The sequence below is a fragment of the Scyliorhinus torazame genome, chromosome 10, assembly GCF_047496885.1.
Source record: "Scyliorhinus torazame isolate Kashiwa2021f chromosome 10, sScyTor2.1, whole genome shotgun sequence".
NCBI classification, from domain to species: Eukaryota; Metazoa; Chordata; class Chondrichthyes; order Carcharhiniformes; family Scyliorhinidae; genus Scyliorhinus; species Scyliorhinus torazame.
The window spans coordinates 191,519,320-191,543,270 of NC_092716.1; the positions used below are offsets into that span (position 1 = coordinate 191,519,320).

The 23,951-nt window shown below is 47.4% G+C and overlaps 1 protein-coding gene across 3 annotated transcripts in view; it reads left to right on the forward strand.

Annotated features, from left to right (window-relative positions):
- tead1a (TEA domain family member 1a) overlaps window positions 1-23,951 on the forward strand; it is a 356,877-nt gene that overhangs the window by 264,415 nt on the left and 68,511 nt on the right. For 2 of the 3 annotated variants that reach the window (XM_072466177.1, XM_072466179.1), the window contains exons 5-7: window positions 510-572; window positions 21,213-21,347; window positions 23,672-23,718. In XM_072466177.1, the coding sequence (XP_072322278.1) occupies window positions 510-572; window positions 21,213-21,347; window positions 23,672-23,718 (245 nt within the window). Of the gene's footprint in view, window positions 1-352; window positions 416-509; window positions 573-21,212; window positions 21,348-23,671; window positions 23,719-23,951 lie in introns of all 3 variants that reach the window. The other variant, XM_072466178.1, reaches the window with a different exon arrangement.

A 23,951-nucleotide genomic window follows, 5' to 3' on the forward strand; every position in this document is an offset into this window, starting at 1 on the left:
AAGTTTACATTCCAAACTGATTAATTGATGGCAATGGTGTCGGAGGCAGGAAGGTGTTTCTAGCCCTCTGATTTTAACCTGTCATTTTGCGATTTTCAAAAAGAAAATGTATACGCACACAGAGGAGCTGCAGGTCTTTTCTGCAAGAAGGTTTCTGAAGTGATGACACTAGGTGCTGCACTGGTGTATAGCTGCCTGCTGGGAATGCAATTACCTCTTTTAAGTGCTAAGCTCGTTAAAAAGGAACAAATAATGTTTTCCAAAAAAAAGCCAACGACCACAGACCGAAGACATGTTTCACCTTTAATTTCCCTTTTGTGTTTTTTTTTGTTTTATGGGTTGCACTGTGTAGGTGTCTAGTCACATACAGGTGTTAGCAAGGAAGAAAGTTCGGGAAATTCAAGCTGCCATAAAGGTACGTCTGGCTCGCCTAGTTGCAAGGGGCTTTTGTTTCCATGGTTACAGGCTCTTTTTTTCTCTTTGTTTTCCTCCCTTCCCCTACCCTTTAGGTGTCTAGTCACATTCAGGTTCTTGCCAGAAGGAAATCTCGTGAGATTCATTCCAAGCTAAAGGTATGCGCTTGTCTGCTTTGGGCTCGCAGTTGCTATGCTTCCGACTTATTTTCATTTTCCACAGAGAGTGCTCTTATTGTCTGCTGACACTTCCTCCGTCTGAGTCTTTCGTTTTGCATGCCTCTGTCCACCTATCTGTTTTAATTTAACACTTCTGGATGTCTTGCACATGTAAAAGTAGATCAAAACAATTAGATCTTTCACTGATTGTTTTTACTTAATGGGTGGTGGCATTGGGGGGGGGGGGGGGGTGGATCTAATATCGAACTGATAGAACTTCCAGCTCCTATAATTAAAATCTGCTTGAACTGCATGTGTGGCTCTTGTGACAAGTATAAGAATTTATATGAGGCATTTTGACAATGCAATCATTAGCACAGATTGTTGTAATAATTTTCTGTCAGTAACATACACGCACACATTTTAAGTGAACCTTTAATTTTCAAAGTATTGCAAGATTGAGACAAATTAATTCTGTAAAATGGGTTGTTTCGCTTGCTAAAGCAGTTGAGGCAGGATTTGATGCGTGAAATACACTTGGAAGAAGAACACCAGTAATGGTGCAAGTAGTTTGCTTCTGTGTAAATGGGCACGATAAAGGGTTAAAAATGGTGAAAGAGGAGAGAAATAAAAAGAAGCAGAATTTTAAAAAAAATAATTCCTACTAGATATGCTTAAATTGCATGATGCAGATAACAAGCTGGTCTGGCTCTGTTGGGCTTGTTAAATATGAGAGACATCTGGTTTTTTGAATGTAGCGAGAGGAACATGCTGGCAAGAGTGATTGACAGCTGGTGACCGACTCAAAATCAGTTCTGTCTTAACCACCCAGCTTATGGGGAAACCAGTGGAAAACTGAGGTTTTCCATACAGATTGCTCCTTAAAACAAAATGCACATGCGCTAAGATGCACCTTATTTATTCCGATTCCCTCCCGCCAAGATCCAAATTCGTTAGGAAAGGTATTTAATTTTTGGAGCACTGGGTTATTTGCCTTTCGCATTACACCATCTAGTGGTAGAAAAGGACCCAAATGGTTTTCTCTCTTTTGTCTTCTCCCCCCCCCCCCCCCCCCCCACCCCCCCCCCACCCCCTGCACAACCTCTGCGTTGCCAGAGATGCTTGGCAAGTGATGAGAACAGCCTTACACACATACAGTGAGCCAAGCACAGAGCCTCTAATTTTCTTTTTGCCCCATCAACTGATGGTCACTTGATCCACCATACCCCGTCCCTGCAGCAGGCACACATCCCACCACTTCAGCCTTGCAATTCCTCCAAGAGGTGCCTTTGTGAATTTCAGTCTTCTCTCCCAACAGTTGTGGCCCTTGTGAAGGACTTGGATTTTTGCATTGATGTTTGATGAGATGGCTGACATGAATAAGCCAACATTTTTTTGCGAAGAGCTTTCTGTTCCCAACGAGCTGCACGATGAGGGGTGATTGGTGATTATCATTCCTTCCCCACAAGAAAACAAAGAGACGGGGAGGCCATGAGAACTGGAAACCTGGGTGGCACTGACAAACACTTCTTAGGGGATTGACACCAATTTTTACATCCGTGCTAATGACATGTGATGTGGTGAGGGAAAGATAATAAGGGCTCACATTCAGGCGGCGGCGGAATTATTTTGCTATGGTACTCCTGAAAGCTTCCTTCGGAGACTGCCCCTGATCTTGTATCAGCCCTGAGTAAAAACCTACCAGCACGCAACAGAAATTCAAGTTCTTGTCAAATTCACACTAAGTTCTATGCCTCGAAAGATGGAGGTCATGAGGTCATTCAATTTTATGGGTACCAAGGGAATTAAGTAATAATTGGGATAGTGTGGGATGATGGAGTTGAGGTAAGACATTTTCCATGTTCCTGTTGAATGGCAGAGCAGGAATGAAGAAGGATCAAATAGGCAATTGTAACTTCTATCTGTTACATTCCCGTGTGCATGTAGGTTAAGTATACTGCAGCAGAACTTAGGTACTGTGGCGAGAGTCAGAATCCTTCCCACCCCAACCACTGTGTCATCAGAGCATTAAGGACAAAAGCCCAAGTGCTTCTTATTTTTAAGAAAACCCTTGAATGGAAATAAAAGTTACAAAATGCCAAAACTGGTGAAGGGTTAAACGGCAGAATCTTAGGATGGCACGGTGGTCCAGTGATTAGCACTGCTGCCTCACAGCGCTGAGGACCCGGGTTCAATCCCCGTTCCAGGTCACTGTCCGTGTGAAGTTTGCACCTTCTCCCTGTGTTTGCATGGGTCTCACGCCCACAACCCAAATGATGTGCAGGGTAGGTGGATTGGCTATGCTAAATTGCCCCTTAATTGGAGAAAAAAAGAATTGGGTACTCTAAATTTCTTTTTTTTTTTTAAAAGGCAGAATCTTTTTGTTGATGACGATAATCGGATCCTATTTTATAGAGTGCTTAGAAAAGTATTATTTGGCTAGATTTACATGACTCACTATGTAAACTATGCAAAGGTTAAAATTGGAACTTTTAAAACATTAACCGCCAGTATTTGGTGCTCAGCTGATTTTAATTCACCATTTTGCTAAGAATGGGACACAGCAATAAGTACTAACGTAATAAATACAAGAAGAGGCATTTAAAAAAAAAAAAGAAAACACAGTAAAACCATTTTTTTTAGTTTAAATGAAATTTACTCCAAAAACAGGTTAAACATTAAACGTGTTAACAAGACTTGATGGTTCTGATGAACAGTATTTTTCTTCCTGTTCTCAAAACTTCTATGCTCTCACTATTCCTCTTACTGGGGGTTAGATGCCGAAGCATTGAAGATGTTTATGGCAACAGTCCCAAGTGGGATTTCTACTGAATCCTCACAGGGCAACTTTCGCAAGCGCCCCCACCACTCAATAAGCAAAGTTCTGTTTAAACTCCTTCCCATTGCAACCAGGCTAGAATCTGTGGTGGGGGGGGGGGGTGCACCCTAAATTTTTTAATCCCCACCCTGGGCATTTTTTATGTTTACTAATTTTTTTGTCACATAAGCGAGGCTGAAAAGTAAGAATGCGGTGCTCGTAAATTGTTCAAACATCAACCTGAAATCAAGCAGTTTGCTTGCTTCAGAGGAATGAGCACATGCTGCAGCTGTAAACAGGACTTGAGGCTCGAGCCTGATAGTATTCCATGCTCGATGAAGGTAGCAACGTATTTTGATACTTCACCAGTTATTACGCATGCACAAGACGGTGCCAGAAACTTTCCACTAGTTATATTAAAAGAAGGGGATTTTAATAATTTATACACAAAAAGAAAACGCAACTCCTTTTGAGTGTGAGGTCAGCAGCATTTCGCTACACAATAAGGAGGATTAATTGATGCTCATTATGCAGTATGTTGGGGTAGCTATGTATGCACGCTCTTTCATGGGCATTGGCTGTTGCCTGGCTGACACAGCTAGCTTTTTTGTACTAACCGCTTTCTGTCTAATGAAAAGCAAATTAGAAAGCTGGCCTAGAGGGAGAAAGAAAAGAAACTGAAATGCTGTGCACCACTCTGTTTTGTTTACTTTTGCTCTGATAGAAAATTACTCATAGTGCAAGTGAGCAGCAACACAAGACAGGAGTTATTTCGTATTTTTGCAAGTCGTTGACAGCACAAGCTGTACATGTGAAGCTTTCAGTATTTTAATGGGAGACGGGACAATGAAAAATTTGCCTGATTTAAGATGACGTTTTATGTATTTGGTTCATTTTTTGAAAGTAAATTCAAGTATTTTGAGATTTTAAAATTTTCTGTGGGATTGATCTTAACTGTCCTGGATTTTTATCAGGTCGCAAGTGTATTTGAATATATTATTAGCAAAAAATAAAAATGTATGAATGATACTTATTTTAAAATTGGAATTTAAGAATTTGTTTCCAATCCCCTTTATCTATTTTTGAGACACATTCCTATTTCTGTTGCAGATATTTGAAATTTCGGAGAAATGTTTCTCTATCTTGTTCATGCCTCAAAGGTATCAGGCAATGAAATGTAATGTGAGAGACCTGAAGTTATTGGTACAGTTCATTGTGGGAAAATAAATTACAAAAAGGTACCAAGGTTTTCGAAAGAGCACTGAAGAGATTTATTAGAATGGTGCCAGGGTGAAGGACTTTGGTTATTTAGAGAGGCTGGCGCTGCTGTTCTTGGAGCAGAGAAGGTCAAGGGGAGATTTAATCGAGGTGTTCAAAATCAGGAAGCGTTTTGATGGAGTAAGTAAGGAGAAATTGCTGCCAATGGTAGAGGTGTCGGTAACCAGAGGGGACAGATTTAAGGCAATTGGCAAAAGACCCAGAGAGAGGAAATTAGTTTCTATTTCATGTAGTGAGTTATGATGATCTGGAATTCATTGCCTTAAATGATGGTGGAAGTAGATTCAATAGTAAACTTTCAGAAGAGAATTGAAGATAAGTAATGAAAAACAATTCAAGACTATAAGGGAAGAACAGGAGGAGTGGGATTAATTAAAAAAGCTCTTTCAAAGAACCTGCACAGGACACATACTTCTGTGTTGTATAATCTATGATTTAGATTGCAAAATGAGCTTCGGCGAACAGCTTATTGAAAGAAAAGCAGACTCTGTCCTACCCAACTGCCCGCTCAGTCTATGCCTCGTGTCGGTACTAATACGATTTTGCCCTTTAGTTTCTGTTACCAAGGCCACTTTTTTTCTGAACATCTATTTTTTTTCCTGGAGCAGGGAATTCGAGATGGGAGGCAAAGCAGCTCACTTTGGGATGGTGAGGGAATGGAGGCTGGCTCCAAGGGATGTGGCCCCTTATCCTTTCCCTAACACTGCAGCGGATTGCTGTATGTCTTCCGCCACGTTGACCGAAGCTAAACCTTCCTATCCTGTGCAGCTCAGTTGCTTTCCTGGTATATTTGTTGGGCTGTTGGGGCAGCTCAGTGCTGTGCTTCTCAGTGTTGCTCACTGTTTTGTACATACATCTGCAACAGAAGAGAGTCTAACCATCTCCCCTTCTCATTTTCTGAGTGGACCGGTGGTGGCTGGTGGTTGGAGGAAGGGAACAGAGGGCAACGATGATTAAGTTTTAGTGACAAGACCAATTTGTAACTACGCAGATCAAACAGTCTGACAGCTGAACAAAGCTTTTAAAACCAACAAGCGGTTTTGCTGCTATTTCTTCCCATTGGTGCCGTGATTGAATTGGACATTTACAAGCAGGCAGCTGATGCTGATGCTGAACAAATGGTAACATATGGACTATCTGTGTGTCATTCGTAAATAAAGGGGCAGCATTTACTGATGTCATTAAATTACCCAAGAAAGAGAAAATCCAGAACAGTTTTGCCATTTTGTATTGATTGCTGTTGATTTGTTTTAAAAGAATGTAATAAGGTTTTATCTGTTCTACCATCCAAAAACATATTAACAAACTTATCTATTATTGCAAACAGGTAACGAACATGGTAAGTATTTTCAAAAGACCAACACTTATTATTTATTTTGTTCGTTACTTGAGTGTGGGATTTTGGGGGAGAAATTGTTTGCTTGACAGATGTGTATAAGGTATATGCTCTGGGGGAGGGCTCACTGCTGCCTGCCCATTTCTTGCCAACCTGCATGCCTCCCCTGGCTGCTTCCTATGTCTGAGAAAACTGCTTGACTCATGTGCTGAAGCATGTTTATATCAAACCCCATAATGAGAATTGTCCCAAATTTCAAGGCTCAGTTCATCCACAGTGGAAATGTTAACATTTCAGTGTACCAGAGATCTTAACAATCGACAGCCTCCCTCTGATTTGATTTAAGATGCTACCTTGTTACTGAAACCTATTTCTTCTGGCAGCTCAAGAGGTGGGAGCAAGGGGCGTCCAGTTAAAAAGTAGAGCCAGGCCATTCAGCGGTGATGTCGGGAAGCACTTATTCACACAAAAGATGGTGGAAATCCCTCCCTCCCTCACTCTGCCATTTGAAAATTTCAGAGCTGTCTTTGATCAGTTGTTACAAAAGCAAAATATTACAGTTGTGGAATCTGAAATAAAGGCACAAAATGCTGGCGCTGGCCTGGCAGCACCTGTGAAAAGATAGAAACAGAGTTAATGTTACAAGTTTGCGACCATTCTGATGAAAGGTCACAGACCTGAAACATTAACTCCACAGATAGATTTTTGTGGTAAGGGCTACTGCGGTTACGTAAAGAAGGGTGAATGGAGCCAAGACACAGGTTGTCCATGATCCAATTGAATGGCAGAACAGGTTTGAGGGGTTGAATGGCCTCCTCCCCTGTTTCTGTATGGAAGTAAGTTAATTTACGGACTGTATTTAGTTGACATCAAACATGGATTATAGCGTATGAACTTGGGTCTTTTAGAGTGCACAGTGGCATTTAAAAGATTGCAAACACCAATTAATAATCATAATCTTTATTAGTGTCACAAGTTGGCTTGCATTAACACTGCAATTAAGTTTCTGTGAAAATCCCCTAGTCGCCACGCTCTGGCACCTGTTCGGATACACGGGGAGAATTCCGAATGTCCAATTTACCGAACAAGCACGTCTTTCGGGACTTGTGGGAGGAAATCAGAGCACCGGAGGAAACCCACACAGACACGGAGAACGTGCAGACTCCACACAGTCACCCAAGCTGGGAATTGAACCCGGGTCTCTGGCGCTGTGAAGCAACAGTACTAACCACTGTGTTACCATGCCACCTGTTTCTGTTATACTTGTGCAATGTATGGGGAGCAAATGCATGTTGCATGGCTATGTTGAATGTGCAATAGACCTTATACAGTGTGGGTTTACAATGTCCAAATTTTAAATAGATCAAAAAATAAATGACAAACAAAATTATATTGGGTAGTGGGCTACTACAGTTGGCCCTCTGGCTCTCTTGACTGGGACATAGTGTTGGTGAGGAATTAACTGGGCTTCTTGATACGGAGTGAATCCCATAAGAAGTAGGTGACAATGGCAACTTGCATTTATCTAGTGCCTTTAAAGTAGTAAAATGTCACAGGACACTTTGGAGAGGTGTTAATGAGACAAAATATGACACCAAGCTCCAAAGCATAATTTGAAACAGGTGATACAAAGCTTGATCGAATAGGTAATTTTAAAGAGCATCTTAAAGGAGGAGAGAGATGGTGAGCTTTGGGGTTGTGGGGCGAGTTCTAGAACATGGAACTAGGCATCTGATGCACACCCACCAATGGCAGAGCGATTATAATTACTACTTCTATATCGGAGGTCAGAATTGAAGAACTGCTGAGATCTCAGAAGGTGGTGGGGCTGGCGGAGGTTAAGCAGAATGAGATAGGGGTGGGGTGATTCTCTGGAAGGATTTGAAAATCAGGATAGGAATTGTTACTCCAGGGTCTATTGCCAATGTAGGCCAGCGAGCACAGGGCTAATAGGTAAAAGAGACATAGAGCCAGCAAAGCTTTGGATGAGCTCAGGTTAACTGGGAATAGTGGTGCCCATGCAGTCTAACAACCTGCTAACTTGCGGGTGCAGAATGTTCACTTGGACACGATACCCAGTGTGCTTCCAACAATTGTTAATGAAAGGAAACAGAATTAAATTGGAATTTCAATTTATTTTTAAACGTAAAGCACACATTGTAGATACTATCAGATCGAAATTACATTGGTTCATTGTGAGATTCACATAGATGTTGATGGGTCATACTTAAAAAGGCATAACTTTGAATTAAAATAGTCAATCTATTGCTTCTGTTGCACGCTAGTGAAACGTTTTTAAAATATTTTAATGTGATCTTCCTAAGTCGACTATTTGATTCTTTCACTTTTAATTTTGTAGAAAAGCTTTATTTGAGTGAAACTTGATCAGAGATATATAATTGATTCTTTTTGGCCTTGCATTATGTTTAAAAAGATGTTTCATAGAATGGTACAGCACAAAAAGAGGCCATTCAGCCCGTCGTGCCTGTTCAGGCTGTGTGAAAGCTATCCAATTAGTTCCACTCCTGCTTTTCCATATAGACCCGTAAATGTTTCCTTCTCAAGGTTTCACATGCAATTCCTCTTGTAATGTAGGAAAAAACAACAGCCAATTGCCACACAGCAAGCTCCCACAAAATGCAGTGAGATAAATGACCAATCAGTTTATTTACTTGGTGATTGAGGATAAATATCAGCTTGGATGTTTGGGAGAACTCCCCGACTCTTTAAAATAGCAACCTATTTGGGGCCTTTTACCTCCTCCCCATGTGCAGAATGGTTTAACATCTTATCTGGAAGATCTGACAGCACAGCACACTTAAAGCAGTGCTCTGAAAATGGAGGCTGACGCCAAGACACATGGCCCCTTCCTTTCCCTGACACTGCAACAAATTGCTGTGCGTCTAACCCTCCCCATGACATTTCAATGACATTACCATAGTTGACTTCCCCACTACTATTGACTAGAAACTCATCTGAACTAGTCACATAAACACGGACTACTAGAGCAGGTCAGTGTCATGATATGCAGACATGCACATAATGAGATACAGACAGATAGCTAATGAACACAGACAACAGGACATAACCAATCAGCAGGCAGAACACTTGGGGGTGGTTTCCCACTATAAGAGGCACGAGGCACTCACACTCTGCCTCTTTCCACTAGGGACATCTACAGAGTGAGTCAGGGTGTATATATCACATAACACCTCCAACTAGTCTGGTTCAGTCAGACAGAGTAATCACACTTAGGTTAGCAGAGAGTCGAACTCACAGAGAACTGTGTGACAGATTAAATAAATCAGATTGAACTAACTTCAAAGTCTGGAGTATCTTTCAGTTAAAGCTGCATCCAGTTGCAGCTCGTGTTATCTCAGTGTGCTTAACACGACATGGTACCAGAAGACTGCTTTCCCTAGGTGGTTTACCTCAATCTGTTCCGTGACAACCAGCAAATGTATCCCGGCACCATGGAGAAGATCCAGGCTCCTCAACAGCTGCAGACCTCCGGCAATCTCAGTGCCAACAGGCGGACTTTCAAGCAAAGGTTTCTGCTGTACATCGAAGCCTCTGACCTCGAGGGTGCGTCTGATGCAAGAAAGACCGCGCTTCTCCTTTCAACTGCGGGGGATCAAGCCATCCAACTCTTCAACGCGTTTAACTTCACCGAAGGCCAGGACAAGACAAAGTTTCAGACCATCCTGGACAAGTTTGATAGTCATTGTGAAGTGGACACCAATGAAATCTTCGAGCGCTATATATTCAAACAACGCCTACAAGGTAAAGATGAATCTTTCAACTCCTTCTTAACTAATCTCCGTCTACTAGTGCTGTCCTGCAACTTTGGTGACTCCATGATCAGAGACCAAATCGTTTTTGGAGTGCACTCTGATCCTCTGAGAGAGCAGCTTTTAAAAATCAAGCGTATGACCCTGTCAGTCACGATTGAAACATGTACAGTGCATGAGCACGCCAAAAATCGGTATTCCCAATACAAATCGGCTGAAAATGAGAAACTTGCCTCCCACGAGGCAGAGAGCGTGCAGGCTATCGCCCGAATGCAGCGCCTCAACATTGGTGAAAGCGGCCATCTCGCGCGATTTTCCCGGAGCCCCACACATGCGCGATGCGAATGGGATAACGAAGCGGCCGATCACCACACTGCGCAGGTGCGAATGTCTGCCGACCGCACTGCACATGTGTGACGATGCACTGAGCGTAACGATGTCATGACGTGCCCGATTGCAGTACTGCCCACTTAAAGAAACACTGTCCTACAAGAGGCAGGCGCTGTTTAAATTGCGGAAAGCCTGGACACTGTGCAGCCTTGTGCAGGTCTGCACCACCAGTCAAGGGCCAGCGCTCCCAATTCCAACGCAGGCGCGTTCGGAGTGTACAGCACGGAGTACAGGATTCAGATCCTGGCAGTACAACGGATCCAGAGGACAATTGCCTGGAGTGTCCCTACCATGTGGGCATCATTACCACACGTGAACATGCCTCACCGACATCATCACGAAGCCTGTCCATCCTCACTGTGGATTCTGCGGACGAATGGCGTGCGTGATACAAGTAAATCAGTGCTCTATCCAGTTCAAGCTGGACACCGGTGCTTCTGCCAATCTCCTTTCACAGGCAAACTTCAACCGCATCAAGAAGCCACCCATGCTCCTTCCAGCAGCCTGCCAGCTCCTGGACTATAACGGCAACGCCATCACAGCACTGGGATCCTGCCATCTGCTCGTCTCCAACAGGAGCATTCACGCAAGGCTAAGGTTTGAAGTCATCAAACCAGACAGGGCCTCCCTGCTCGACGCACATGCATGCAAGCAGTGAAACCTTGTGCAGCGGGTCTACACAATGACCTTCCCCAAACGTGGATCTTCAAGCCTGCATTGACGACATCCACGCTCAGTACCCAGATGTGTTTGACGGGATGGGCACTCTGCCATATCGGTACAAGATCCTGCTACGGCCTGATGCCACGCATGTGGTCCACGCACCACGCCGGGTGGCTCCACTGAAGGAGCGTCTGAAGGCGCAGCTAAAAGATCTTCAGGACCAGGGCATCATTTCCAAAGTTACAGAACCAACTGTAACTTGGTATGTGTAAAAATCCATCGGGGGAGCTGCGCATCTGCATTGATCCCAAGGATCTCAACCAGAATATAATGCGGGAACACTACCCCATCCCGAAGTGGGAGGAACTCACAAGTGACATGGCACACTCCCGGTTTTTCACGAAATTAGATGCACCACATGGATTCTGGCAAATCCAGCTGGACAAGCCCAGCAGAAGGCTCTTCACCTTCAACACACCGTTTGGATGGTACTGCTATAATCGTATGCCGTTTGGCATTGTCTCGGCCTCAGAGATCTTCCAAAGAATCATGGAGCAGATGATGGAGGGCATTGATGGGGTTCGTGTGTATGTGGACGACGTTATCATATGGTCCACGACCCCCGAAGAGCACATCTCTCGTCTTATTCCACCGTGTCCATGCCAATGGCCTCTAGCTGAACAGGGCCAAGTGTTGCTTTGGCATGTCGACACTTAAGCTCTTAGGTGACCAGACATCTCAGCAGGGTGTGCGCCCGGACACAGACAAGGTCAAGGCCATCAAAGCCATGAAGACCCCTGAAGATAAGAAGGCGGTGCTGCGCTTCCTAGGCATGGTAAACTTTTTGGGCAAGTTTATCCCAAACCTGGCCTCTCACACCACTGCCCTCAGACACCTGGTGAAAAAGTCCACTGCCTTTGAGTGGCAGGCAGCTCATCAAGCAGAGTGGGTGGAGCTGAAATCCAAGCTCACCACGAATGGCATTTTTTGACCCTGACAGGGAAACAAAAATCTCGACAGATGCGAGCCAGGACGGCATTGGCGCTGTGTTGCTCCAGCGCGATGACGACTCATCCTGGGCACCGGTTGCCTGCGCATCACGGGTGATGACACCCACCAAGCAGCGGTACGCCCAAATTGAAAAGGAATGCCTGGGCCTTCTCAATGGAATTACTAAGTTCCACGATTATGTCTACGGCCTGCCGACGTTCACCGTCGATGCGGACCACAGGCCTCTGGTCCACATTATCTACAGCGGCCTGAATGACATGATGCCCCGGCTGCAGCGCATCCGCCTCAGACTCAGAAGGTACGACTTTGAGCTCGTGTACACGCCTGGCAAGGAGCTCATTATTGCGGATGCCTTGTCCCGCTCCATAACCTTGTCTGCTGAACCGCCAGCATTCGTCCAACAGATTGAATCACAGGTGCAGCTGTGGGCCAGCAACCTCCTGGCGTCGGATGAAAAGGTGATCCGCATTCGCGACGAGACAGCCAAAGACCCTCTTCTGCAGCGTGTCATGCGCCACCTCGCCAATGGCTGGCAAAAAGGACAGTGCCCTCAATTCTTCAATGTGAAGGACGACCTGATGGTGGTTGATGGTATCCTCCTCAAGCATTGTCATTCTACTCCGTCTCCAGAGCTTGGTGCTCCGGCAAATCCACGAGGGACATCTGGGTGTCGAGAAGTGCAGGTGCAAAGCCAGGCAAGCTGTCTACTGGCCTGGGATTAGTCAGGACATCTCAAATATGGTCCTCAACTGTCCGACCTGTCAACGCTTCCAGCCAGCACAGAGCAAGGAGATGCTTCAGCAGCACGAAATCGTGACCTACCCGTGGTCCAAGGTGGGCATCGACCTCTTTCACGCCAATGGTCGTGATTATGTGTTAATCATTGATTATTTTTCCAACTACCCAGAAGTCGTGAAGCTCTCGGACCTCACATTAAAGGCCTGTAAGGAGACGTTCTCCAGGCATGGTATTCCACTCACTGTCATGAGTGACAACGGTCCTTGCTTCAGCAGCTAAGAGTGGTCGAGGTTTGCCCATTCATATCAGTTTAACCATGTAACTTCCAGCCCACATTACCCACAGTCCAACGGGAAGGTTGAGAAAGGGGTGCACATAGTGAAGCAGCTCATCTGCAAGGCCACAGATTCTGCTTCTGACGTCAACCTTGCGCTGCTTGCGTACAGGGCAACCCTTCTGTCTACCAGCATGTCACCGGCTCAACTCCTGATGAACAGGGACCTGCGGATGACTCTTCCAGCAATCCACTTGCCTGACCTGGATCACCTCCCGATACTGCAGAAGGTGCAGAAACTCAGGGACTGACAAAAGCAGGGCTAAGACGCTCATGCCACCGATTTGCCTGTGCTATCCCCGGTGGATGCTGTTTGGATCAAGCTACCCGATGGAGGCTGGTCAGCTCCAGCTGCTGCTGTTCGACAGGCTGTTCCTCGATCGTATGTTGTGCGTATGGCTGATGGCTCTGTTGTGCGGCGAAACAGATGGGCCCTGCGCACAGTTGCCCACCCGCAACCACATTCTTTGTTGTTTCCATCTGTTATTGTGCCACCTCCTGACACCTCGAACCACGAGGCCACCAGTCCGGCTTCAATCCCGCCTGTCAAGGCGCCGTCGTCCCCAGCACCACCTCTCCGGCGGTCGACCAGGATCAGACACAAGCCCCAGAGACTGGAATTATGAACATTTGTTTTGTTTGCTATGTTCTGTTTTCGCACATTAGACACCTGTTTTCACATGTACATATGTTCCCATCTGCCATAGTATGTAAATAAGTTAGTTTTTCGGCCTACCCATGTAAATACTTTCAGAGACTTCCGGGTGCGGCTATGCAGAGCTAGGTCGCATATTCGGCAGCTCCCGCTTGGAACGGACTTTTGGGCTCTTTTACAGGGCCCCCACGGCATTTGTTTGACATTTCCCGGTGTGGGAAGAAGACTGCAGCATTCCCCTGACAGTGTCCCCCAGGAATGTTATGTCTTTTGGCTACCAGACCCGGCAGAAACAGTAAAAGATTTGGCTTGTGCTGCAGGAATAGACAAAGGCCTCTTCCAGCATACAGGCGGGGGAAGGGCAAGCTTAAAGCTGCAATCTGACTTGACTCTATCAAAGGTGAATTCTAGCAGCAGAGGGAACAACTGTGAAAAGATCTACCAAGGCCATTGAAGAAGCAGGGACGAGGCTTCCGGTGGCGGCCATGGGTCCCCCTCCAACTTCTATGAAACGGACCAGAAGTGTAACGGCCAAAGGAGCGGCACTGGAGCAACGGGAGAAGCGAGGGAAAGAAAACAAAATGGCAGCGGCCAGGGACAAAGGGGAGCTGCAGGAGTTCATCAAGCGCTGCTTCGAGGAGCAGCGCGAGGAGATGCGCAAGGAGATGTTGGCGCCTATGCTTTCGGCAATTGAAGGACTCGGGATCACCCAGAAGGCCCACGAAGCTAAGATCCAGGAGGTACAGAAAAGAGTCAGTCAGAACAAGGACGAGCTCATGGGCCTGGCGGTGAGAGTGGAGCAGAACGAGGCGCGACACAAGAGGTGGGCGGGAAGACTCGAAGACCTGGAGAACAGGTCGAGGAGAAAGAATCTGCGAATCCTGGGTCTCCCTGAGGGAGTGGAGGGGGCTGATGCCGGGGCATACATGATGCTCGAGGCGATGATGGGCACGAAGGCCCCTTCGAGGCCGCTGGAGTTGGACGGGGCACATCGGGTGCTGGCGAAGAAGCCCCAGGCAAATGAGCCGCCAAGGGCGATGGTGGTGAGGTTCCACCGGTTCACGGATAGGAAGTGGGTCCTGAGATGGGCCAAGAAGGAGCAGAGCAGCAAGTGGGTCAATGCAGAGATCCGAATATACCCGGACTGGAGCATGGAGGTTGCAAAGCGGAGAGCGGGTTTCAACCGGGCCAAAGCGGCGTTGTACCAGAAAGAAGTGAAATTCGGAATGCTGCAGCCAGCGCGACTGTGGGTCACATACAAGGGCCAACACTATTACTTCGAAACGCCTGAAGAGGCGTGGACCTTTGTACAAGCCGAAAAGTTGGACTCTAACTGAGGGTTTGTGAGGGTGGGGGGGATGTTTTGGGGTTTGATCTGTGACGGTTGTTGTATATAGGGGGGTCAATCACGTGCAGGAAATGTTACATGGACTGGGGGAGAGAGACAAGGCCGCGACAGGAGCTGCGCCAGAGGGGGCGGAGCGGGCTTTGGAAAGCGCGGGGTGTTTTCCCGCGCGCGGGAAGAAAGGCGGGAAGGGGAACGAAGGAAGGCATATGGATTGGGAGACTCCCACGCGGGGAGGTCAATGGGACGGCGGAGGAAGCCGGGGTCAGCAGGCGTCAGCTGACTTACGGGAGTGACATGGGGGGAGCAAAAAAGCTAGACGGGTCTAGCGGGGGGGGGGGGGGGGGGGAAGGGTTGCTGCTGCACTGGCCAAAAGGGAATGGGACACAGAAGAGGTGGTCGGGACGGGGGTCCCACCTCTGGGGGACTGGAGGGTGAGGGAGGCGTGGACACGGGACTGGCCCAGAAAAGGAGATGGCTAGTCGGCGGGGCGTGGGGGGGGGTGAGAGCCCCTCCAATCCGGCTGATAACGTGGAATGTGAGGGGCCTGAATGGGCCGGTGATGAGGGCTCGAGTGTACGCGCACTTAAAGGGACTGAAGGCGGACGTGGCCATGCTCCAAGAGACACACCTGAAGGTGGCGGACCAGGTCAGGCTAAGAAAGGGATGGGTAGGACAGGTATTCCACTCGGGACTGGACGCGAAGAATAGAGGGGTGGCAATATTGGTGGGCAAGCGGGTGTCATTTGAGGCCAAGACTATTGTAGCGGACAATGGAGGACGATATGTAATGGTGAGCGGTAGGCTGCAAGGGACGTGGGTGGTGTTGGTAAACGTATACGCCCGGAACTGGGATGATGCAGGATTCATGAAGCGCATGTTGGGGCGCATTCCGGACCTGGAGATAGGAGGCCTGATAATGGGAGGGGACTTCAATACAATGTTGGATCAAGCACTGGACCGCTCCAAATCAAGGACTGGAAAGAGGCCGGCGACGGCCAAGGTACTTAGGGGGTTTATGGATCAGATGGGGGGAGTGGACCCATGGAGGTTTGCAAGGCTGCAGGCCAGGGAATTTTCTTTCTTCTCCCATGTACACAAAGCCTACTCCCGGATAGATTTCTTTGTTCTGGGTAGGGCGCTGATCCTGAGGGTGGAGGGGACGGAGTATTCGGCTATAGCCGTTTCGGACCATGCCCCGCACTGGGTGTAACTGGAGCTGGGAGAGGAGAGGGACCAACGTCCGTTGTGGCGGCTGGATGTGGGACTGCTGGCAGACGAGGTGGTGTGTGGGAAGGTGAGGGGGTGTATCGATAGGTACTTGGAGGCCAACGACAACGGGGAGGTGGGGGTGGTATGGGAGGCGTTGAAGGCGGTGATCAGGGGAGAGCTAATTTCCATTAGGGCTCATAGGGAGAAGACAGAGGGTATGGAAAGGGAGAGGTTAGTGGGGGAGATTTTGAGAGTGGACAGGAGATGCGCAGAGGCCCCGGAGGAAAGATTACTTGGGGAAAGACGACGGCTCCAGACGGGGTTTGACCTGTTGACCACAGGGTAGGCGGAGGCACAGTGGAGGAAAGCGCAGGGGGCGACCTACGAGTATGGGGAAAAGGCTAGTCGGATGCTGGCACACCAGCTCCGTAAGAGGATGGCAGCGAGGGAAATAGGGGGAGTCAAAGATAGAAGGGGAGCCACGGTTCGGAGTGCGACGAAAATAAACGAGGTATTCAAGGCCTTTTATGAAGAGCTGTACAGATCCCAGCCCCCAGCGGGGGAAGAGGGGATGAGACGATTCCTAGATCAGCTGAGATTCCCGAGGGTGGAGGAGCAAGAGGTGGCTGGTTTGGGGGCACCAATTGGGTTGGAGGAGCTGAGCAAGGGTTTGGGGAGCATGCAGGCGGGGAAGGCCCCGGGACCAGACGGATTCCCGGTGGAGTTCTACAGGAAGTATGTAGACCTGTTGGCCCCGCTACTGGTGAGGACCTTTAATGAGGCAAGAGAGGAGGGGACCCTGCCCCCGACAATGTCGGAAGCGACAATTTCTTTGATCCTAAAGCGGGACAAGGACCCACTGCAATGTGGATCGTACAGTCCGATCTCGCTCCTCAATGTGGATGCAAAGTTGCTGGCAAAAGTGCTGGCCACGAGGATCGAGGACTGTGTCCCGGGGGTAATCCACGAGGACCAGACGGGATTTGTAAAGGGCAGGAAACTAAACACCAATGTGCGGCGGCTCTTAAACGTGATGATGATGCCATCGGAGGAGGGCGAGGCGGAGATAGTGGCAGCTATGGACGCGGAGAAGGCCTTTGACCGAGTAGGGTGGGAGTACCTCTGGGAGGTGCTGCGTAGGTTTGGGTTCGGGGTAGGGTTTATCAATTGGGTTAAGCTCCTTTACAGAGCCCCGATGGCGAGTGTAGTGACGAACCGGCGGAGGTCGGAGTACTTTCGACTGTACCGAGGGACGAGGCAGGGGTGTCCCCTGTCCCCCCTGTTGTTCGCATTGGCGATCGAACCATTGGCCATGTCATTGAGGGAGTCTAATAAATGGAGGGGGGTGGTACGAGGGGGAGAAGAGCATCGGGTGTCGCTATATGCGGATGACCTGTTGCTGTACGTGACGGATCCAATGGAGGGGATGGTGGAGGTCATGCAGACTCTAAGGGAGTTTGGGGAGTTTTCGGGCTATAAGCTCAATGTAGGGAAGAGTGAGCTCTTTGTATTACAGGCGGGGGACCAAGAAAGAGGGATAGGGGACCTACCGCTGAGGAGGGTGGAGGGGAGCTTTCGGTATCTGGGGATCCAGATAGCCAGGAGTTGGGGGACCCTACATAAACTGAATCTGACGAGGTTGGTGGAGCAAATGGAGGAGGATTTCAAAAGATGGGACATGTTACCGCTCTCGCTGACGGGTAGAGTGCAGTCGGTCAAAATGGTGGTCCTTCCGAGGTTTATGTTCGTGTTTCAGTGCCTTCCCATCGTGATCACTATGGCCTTTTTTTTTAGAGAGTAGGCAGGAGTATTATGGGGTTTGTGTGGGCGAATAAGACCCCGAGAGTAAGAAAAGGGTTCCTGGAATGCAGTAGGGACCAAGGAGGGTTGGCGCTGCCAAACCTGGGGAGCTACTACTGGGCAGCAAATGTGGCGATGATCCGCAAGTGGGTTATGGAGGGAGAGGGGGCAGCATGGAAGAGGATGGAGATGGCGTCCTGTAAAGGAATGAGCCTGGGGGCATTGGTGACGGCACTGCTGCCGCTCTCGCCGACAAAAGTATACCACGAGCCCGGTGGTGGCCGCAACGCTAAGGATCTGGGGCCAGTGGAGACGGCACCGGGGTGCAATGGGAGCATCGGTGTGGTCCCCGATCAGGGGTAACCACCGGTTTGTCCCGGGGAAGATGGATGGGGGGTTCCAGAGCTGGCATCGGGCGGGGATTAGAAGAATGGGGGACCTGTTCATCGACGGGACGTTTGCGAGCCTAGGGGCACTGGAGGAGAAGTTCGGGTTACCCCCGGGAAATGCCTTTAGATATATGCAGGTGAGGGCTTTTGTGAGGCGACAGGTGAGGGAATTCCCGTTGCTCCCGGCGCAAGAAGTTCAAGATAGGGTGATCTCGGGTGTATGGGTCGGGGAGGGCAAGGTGTCGGAAATACACCAGGAGTTGAAAGAAGAGGGGGAAGCGCTGGTAGAAGAGTTGAAGGGTAAATGGGAGGGGGAGCTGGGGGAGGAGATCGAGGAAGGTCTGTGGGCTGATGCCCTAGGTAGGGTTAATTCCTCCTCCTCGTGTGCCAGGCTCAGCCTGATACAATTTAAGGTGGTCCACAGAGCGCACTTGACGGGGGCGAGGTTGAGTAGGTTCTTTGGGGTAGAGGATAGATGTGGAAGGTGCTCAGGGAGCCCGGCGAACCATGTACATATGTTTTGGTCATGCCCAGCACTGGAGGGGTTCTGGAGAGGAGTGGCGGGAGCAATATCTCAGGTGGTGAAAGTCCGGGTCAAGCCAAGCTGGGGGCTAGCAATATTTGGAGTAGTGGACGAACCGGGAGTGCAGGAGGCGAAAGAGGCCGGCATTCTGGCCTTTGGGTCCCTAGTAGCCCGGCGAAGGATCTTGCTAATGTGGAAGGAGGCGAAGCCCCCCAGCCTGGAGGCCTGGATAAATGATATGGCTGGGTTCATAAAGTTGGAGAGGATTAAGTTCGCCTTGAGAGGGTCTGCGCAGGGGTTCTACAGGCGGTGGCAACCGTTCCTAGACTATCTCGCAGAGTGTTAGAGGAAGGTCGGTCAGCAGCAGCAGCAACCTTGGGGGGGGGGGGGTGGAGGGGATGTCCTGGGAGGGGGCGGGGAAAGGGGGGACTGCCTGGGAGGGTGGATGAGCAAGAGATAACATGAAGGGTTGGGGAAACTAGCAACGTACGGGTGAGGGCCAGTGTACAAAACTGTGTAAATATATCATTTTGCCATGTATATATCTTGCTCTGCGCGATTTTTCTTTTTTTTTTGTTACGGGGGTGGGGGGGGGGATTATTGTTTGTAATTGAGAAAAATTGTGTCAAAAAACTTTAATAAATATATATTTTTAAAAAAGTAAATACTTTCACATATGTTACGAAAAAACATTTCAAAAGGGGAGATGTCATGATATGGAGACATGCACATAATGAGATACAGACAGGCAGCTAATGAACACAGAGAACAGGACATAACCAATCAGCAGGCAGAACACTTGGGGGTGGTTTCCCACTATAAAAGGCAGAAGGCACTCACACTCCGCCTCTTTCCACTAGGGACATCTACAGAGTGAGTCAGGGTGTATATATCACAAAACACCTCCAACACGTGGCAAGAGCTAGTCTGGTTCAGCCAGACAGAGTAATCACACTTAGGTTAGCAGAGAGTCGAACTCACAGAGAACTGTGTGAAAGGTTCAATAAATCAGATTGAACTAATTTCAAGGTATGGGGTATCTTTCAGTTAAAGCTGCTTCCAGTTGCAGCCCGTGTTATCTCAGTGTGCTTAACACGACAGTCAGAGGCTGGGAATTGTGCGGTGCATAACTCATGCCCTGGCTCCCCAAAGCCTACCTACCATCTACAAGTCAGGAGTGAGATGGAATACTCTCCACTTTCCTGGATGAATGCAGATACAACACTCCAGCTCTACACCATCCATGACAAAGCAAGCCGCTTGATCAGCACCCCATCCACCAGCTTAAGCATCCACTCCACCCACCCATTTAAAACAAATGTGCAAACACTTGTGTTGCAATGGAAAGCCACTCGAATGCATTCGTCATGTACTATCATCCAGGAGCGATTTCTGAAGCATTTGCTCATCTATAGAAATGGCTTCCGTTCATGGAACACACAACAAACAACGATCAAAACCTTGAATGCCGCACCTGAGACACATCCAATAACAGTTGGATTAAAAGGAACATTCAGATTAATTATTTGAAGAGTTTTGATGAGAGTAGATACGGCAAAGCAGTTTCCTTTGGGAGGAGGGGTCAGTAAGCCGAGGATGGGGTAATGACAATTTTTTTACACTGTGAGATGTTTAGGATTTGGAAAGTTCTGCCTGAAAGGGTGATGGAAGCAAGGTTCAGTAGTGACTTTCAAAAGGAGACTGAATGTATATTTGAAGGGAAATTATTTATAGGACTATGGGGATAGAACTGGGGTAAGTGGGACCAAGTGGCGCTTCCAACAAGCCAGCACAAGCACTTTCGGTAAAATGACCTCTTTTTGTGCTTTGCGATTTTGTGAACTCAGCATGGTCTCGTGAAGAACAGAGAGAATACGAAACAAGGGTTGGGAGAGGGCATTTAAAATGGGCACTTTCCACTGCTGCATCACGCCACCGAAGACCCGGGTTCAATCCCAGTCCCAGGTCACTGTGCATGTGGAGTTTGCACATTCTCCCCGCGTTGCGTGGGTCTCACCCCCACAACGCAAAAAGATGTGCAGGGTAGGTAAATTGGCCACGTTAAATTGCCCCTTAATTGGTTTAAAAAAAAGAATTGGGTACTCCAAAATTTATTTTTTTAAATAATTTTTTTAAACTTAAAAAAAAAAATGGGAAATTTTGTTTGAGTTCATGCAAGTGACAGAGTCAACAAAGTCAGATTTAATATGTTTCCTCATTTTAAACATATATATATTTTGGAAATTATTGCTTGTTTTGGGGTTATTGGGCAAAGCATGAGACTCTAGAGGCAGCAGAGCAGTAGATTCCTTTGTAAGTAGAACCTGGTGTAAGAGTGTGTTGTGTTGTTTTTCAAGGATCAAGCGGTGAAGGACAAAGCCCTTCAGAGCATGGCAGCAATGTCTTCTGCACAGATCGTATCAGCGACAACCATCCAGCACAAGCTGGGCCTACCAGGCATCGCTCGCCCATCCTTTCAAGCAGCACCTGGGGTAAGTGACATGATTTTAAAGCAAGACTTTGAATTGGGTCTGCCAGGCTCTGGTGCTTATTATCAGAGCTTAAAGTGTTAAATTATGAGCTCAGTTTGTATTAACTTGGCATGGTAAAGGTGCTATGTAAATTCAAGCGATGGTATTCCCACGAAGTTGAGAGGTAATCTAATCAATGTGTTTAAAATGATCATGAGATTTGATGGATAAAGAGGAACCATTTCCTCTGGTAGGGAGTATAGAACAAAAGGATGCCATCTTTAATTAGAGCTCGTCTATTCAAGAGTGAAATTGGGAAGCGATGATTTCATTCAAAAGATAGTGGGAATCTGGAACTCATTAACCCCTAAAGGCTAGATACTGGGACCAGTTCAAATTTTCAAGACTGATTGATAGATTTTTGTCAGTTAAAGGTATCAAAGGATGAGGAACCTGGGGTAGGAAATGGAGTTTAGATAGAGACCAGACATTATTGAATCGAATGAAGGAACAGATTTACTGGTTTGGGGGGGATGGGGGATGGTGGGAGATGGGGGGAATGGGGGATGGTGGGGTAGAGATGGTGGGTGGGAGGGGGGAGGTGAAGGTTTGCTAGCTAGGCTAGAATGTTGGCAGCAGAGCCCAGGAGGAGCGGGTGCACAAGACACAGTGGTGGCCTGTGGAGGCCCAGGCACAACTCACTGCTTTTGCTTTTGCTGTCATTGGCAGCACCACCCCTATCTATTGCAAGTGGCCTCCTCACGCCTTGTGTGCGAGCAAATGGTTACATTGACTCCTCAAAGTCTGGAACATCCATTGCTCTGCTCTGGGACAAAGTTCCAGCACTCGAGATCCAACTTTTCTGGAGTCGGAGTCCATTTGGCCATTTGTTTTGATAGGGTGCATTCTGGGTGACACTGCCCACCCTTGGTCACGCTCTTGTGCCAACGACTCCACCCTGCACAGGCGCATTGAAGGAACGCAACACAATGCAACAGGCAAGACAGGGTTGAGTGGTTCATGAGAGAGAAGGGAAAATAATTCTTGGTAATGATACAAGACTGTAATTCCAGGAAGTGGTATAGTCTGAACAATTATGAGCAGAAGTTCAGAGATGCAGGATTCTTTTCCAAGCCATGACCTAAGAATAGCAAATTTTCAGGTTATTTTCTCCAGTTGTTCAGTTGAGTTCCTTGTTGATATGACTGGATTTAAAGTTCATGCTTATATTTTATGTTACCTATTGGACACGTATCTTACTTTGGTGTCTGTGTTTTGTAGAAGTTTTAAATAGAAACAACCTTGCTTTTATAGAGTGCCTTTCACAATCTCCCAAAAGTACTTTTCAGCTACTGAAGTACTTTTGTAGGTAAATTATGTAGGGAATTCTGACACCGAGTTTAGACTTGACAAGATTCAGAAATGGAAAAGACTGGATTCTGGTGACGAAATTGGACTTTATGTGTGCTATGAGGCCCTTTAATTTCTGAAATGTATTGTTGAACATGTACGTACTTATAATACAAAGTCTGCCGGATGCCATATTGGGAAAGGGTTACTGACACACGCCTAACGTTTCCCTGAAATATGCTGAGTAGGCAATTCATAACGTCAATCAGTGAGTAATATTGGTTTGATGCTAGCGCTGTCATTTTGTATCAGGCTTTAACCTGCGCCCTCTCTTAAACTCACACAGCCGAAGACATGTTCAACGTGCATGATTGAGGGGGAGGGTTAAAGGGGATGACGGGGCAGAGGTTGGATTGGGGGCCCAGAAACAGGGGAAGCACCAGGGCCCATGATTTCTCGCCCTGGTCCTGATGGACAGTACGAGCGGCATCCAATGTCAGGTTCTCTTGTCGCTGGTTGTATCTTTTTTTAAAAATGTATGCTATTGCAAACATGTATCAAAACCGGTTACAGCGAATAAACACCCCGGGAAACATACTTCCCAACAATCTGTGCAGATTTTCCCCCTTTTTCACCTCCCCCCTTCCCTGCGACGAACAACCCCTCAAACAGGGTCACTGACAGTCGCTGGTTGTATCAGTCAGTGCTTTCAAATGATGTCTGAACCATTTTAAAACTTGCCAACATATTCAATATTTGGCCTATCATCATGTTATGGTTTTGACTTTCTCTTTCAAAATGCTAGCACAAGCCAAGATGGGACAAGTATGCTCCTTTTGTGCTGTACATTTTTAGATTCTGTGTAAGTTACATCTGAAAACCTGATTTTTCTCTTGGTTCTATGATTTATTTCACCATATTTTTAAAGATCTGTCATAATCTTGTTCCCTTGTTAATGCTGTTCATTTCTTTGACTTGTTTTCTGTTTTCTCCAGTTCTGGCACAGTGTGATACCAACAGGGCAACCAGGATCCTCACAAGAGTAAGTAAAACAAACAAATTGTAATAAGTTTTTATTTGAGCCAAGAGTGAATCCAAAATATCCCCATCTATTTCCTACCAACCCAACTTCCATTTCCCCTGGATAAAATCAAATTACTGCGGATGCTGGAATCTGAAACCAAAAGAGAAAATGCTGGAGAATTTCAGCAGGTCTGGCAGCATCTGTAAGGAGAGAAAGGAGCTAAAGCTTTGAGTCCAGGTGACCCTCTGTCA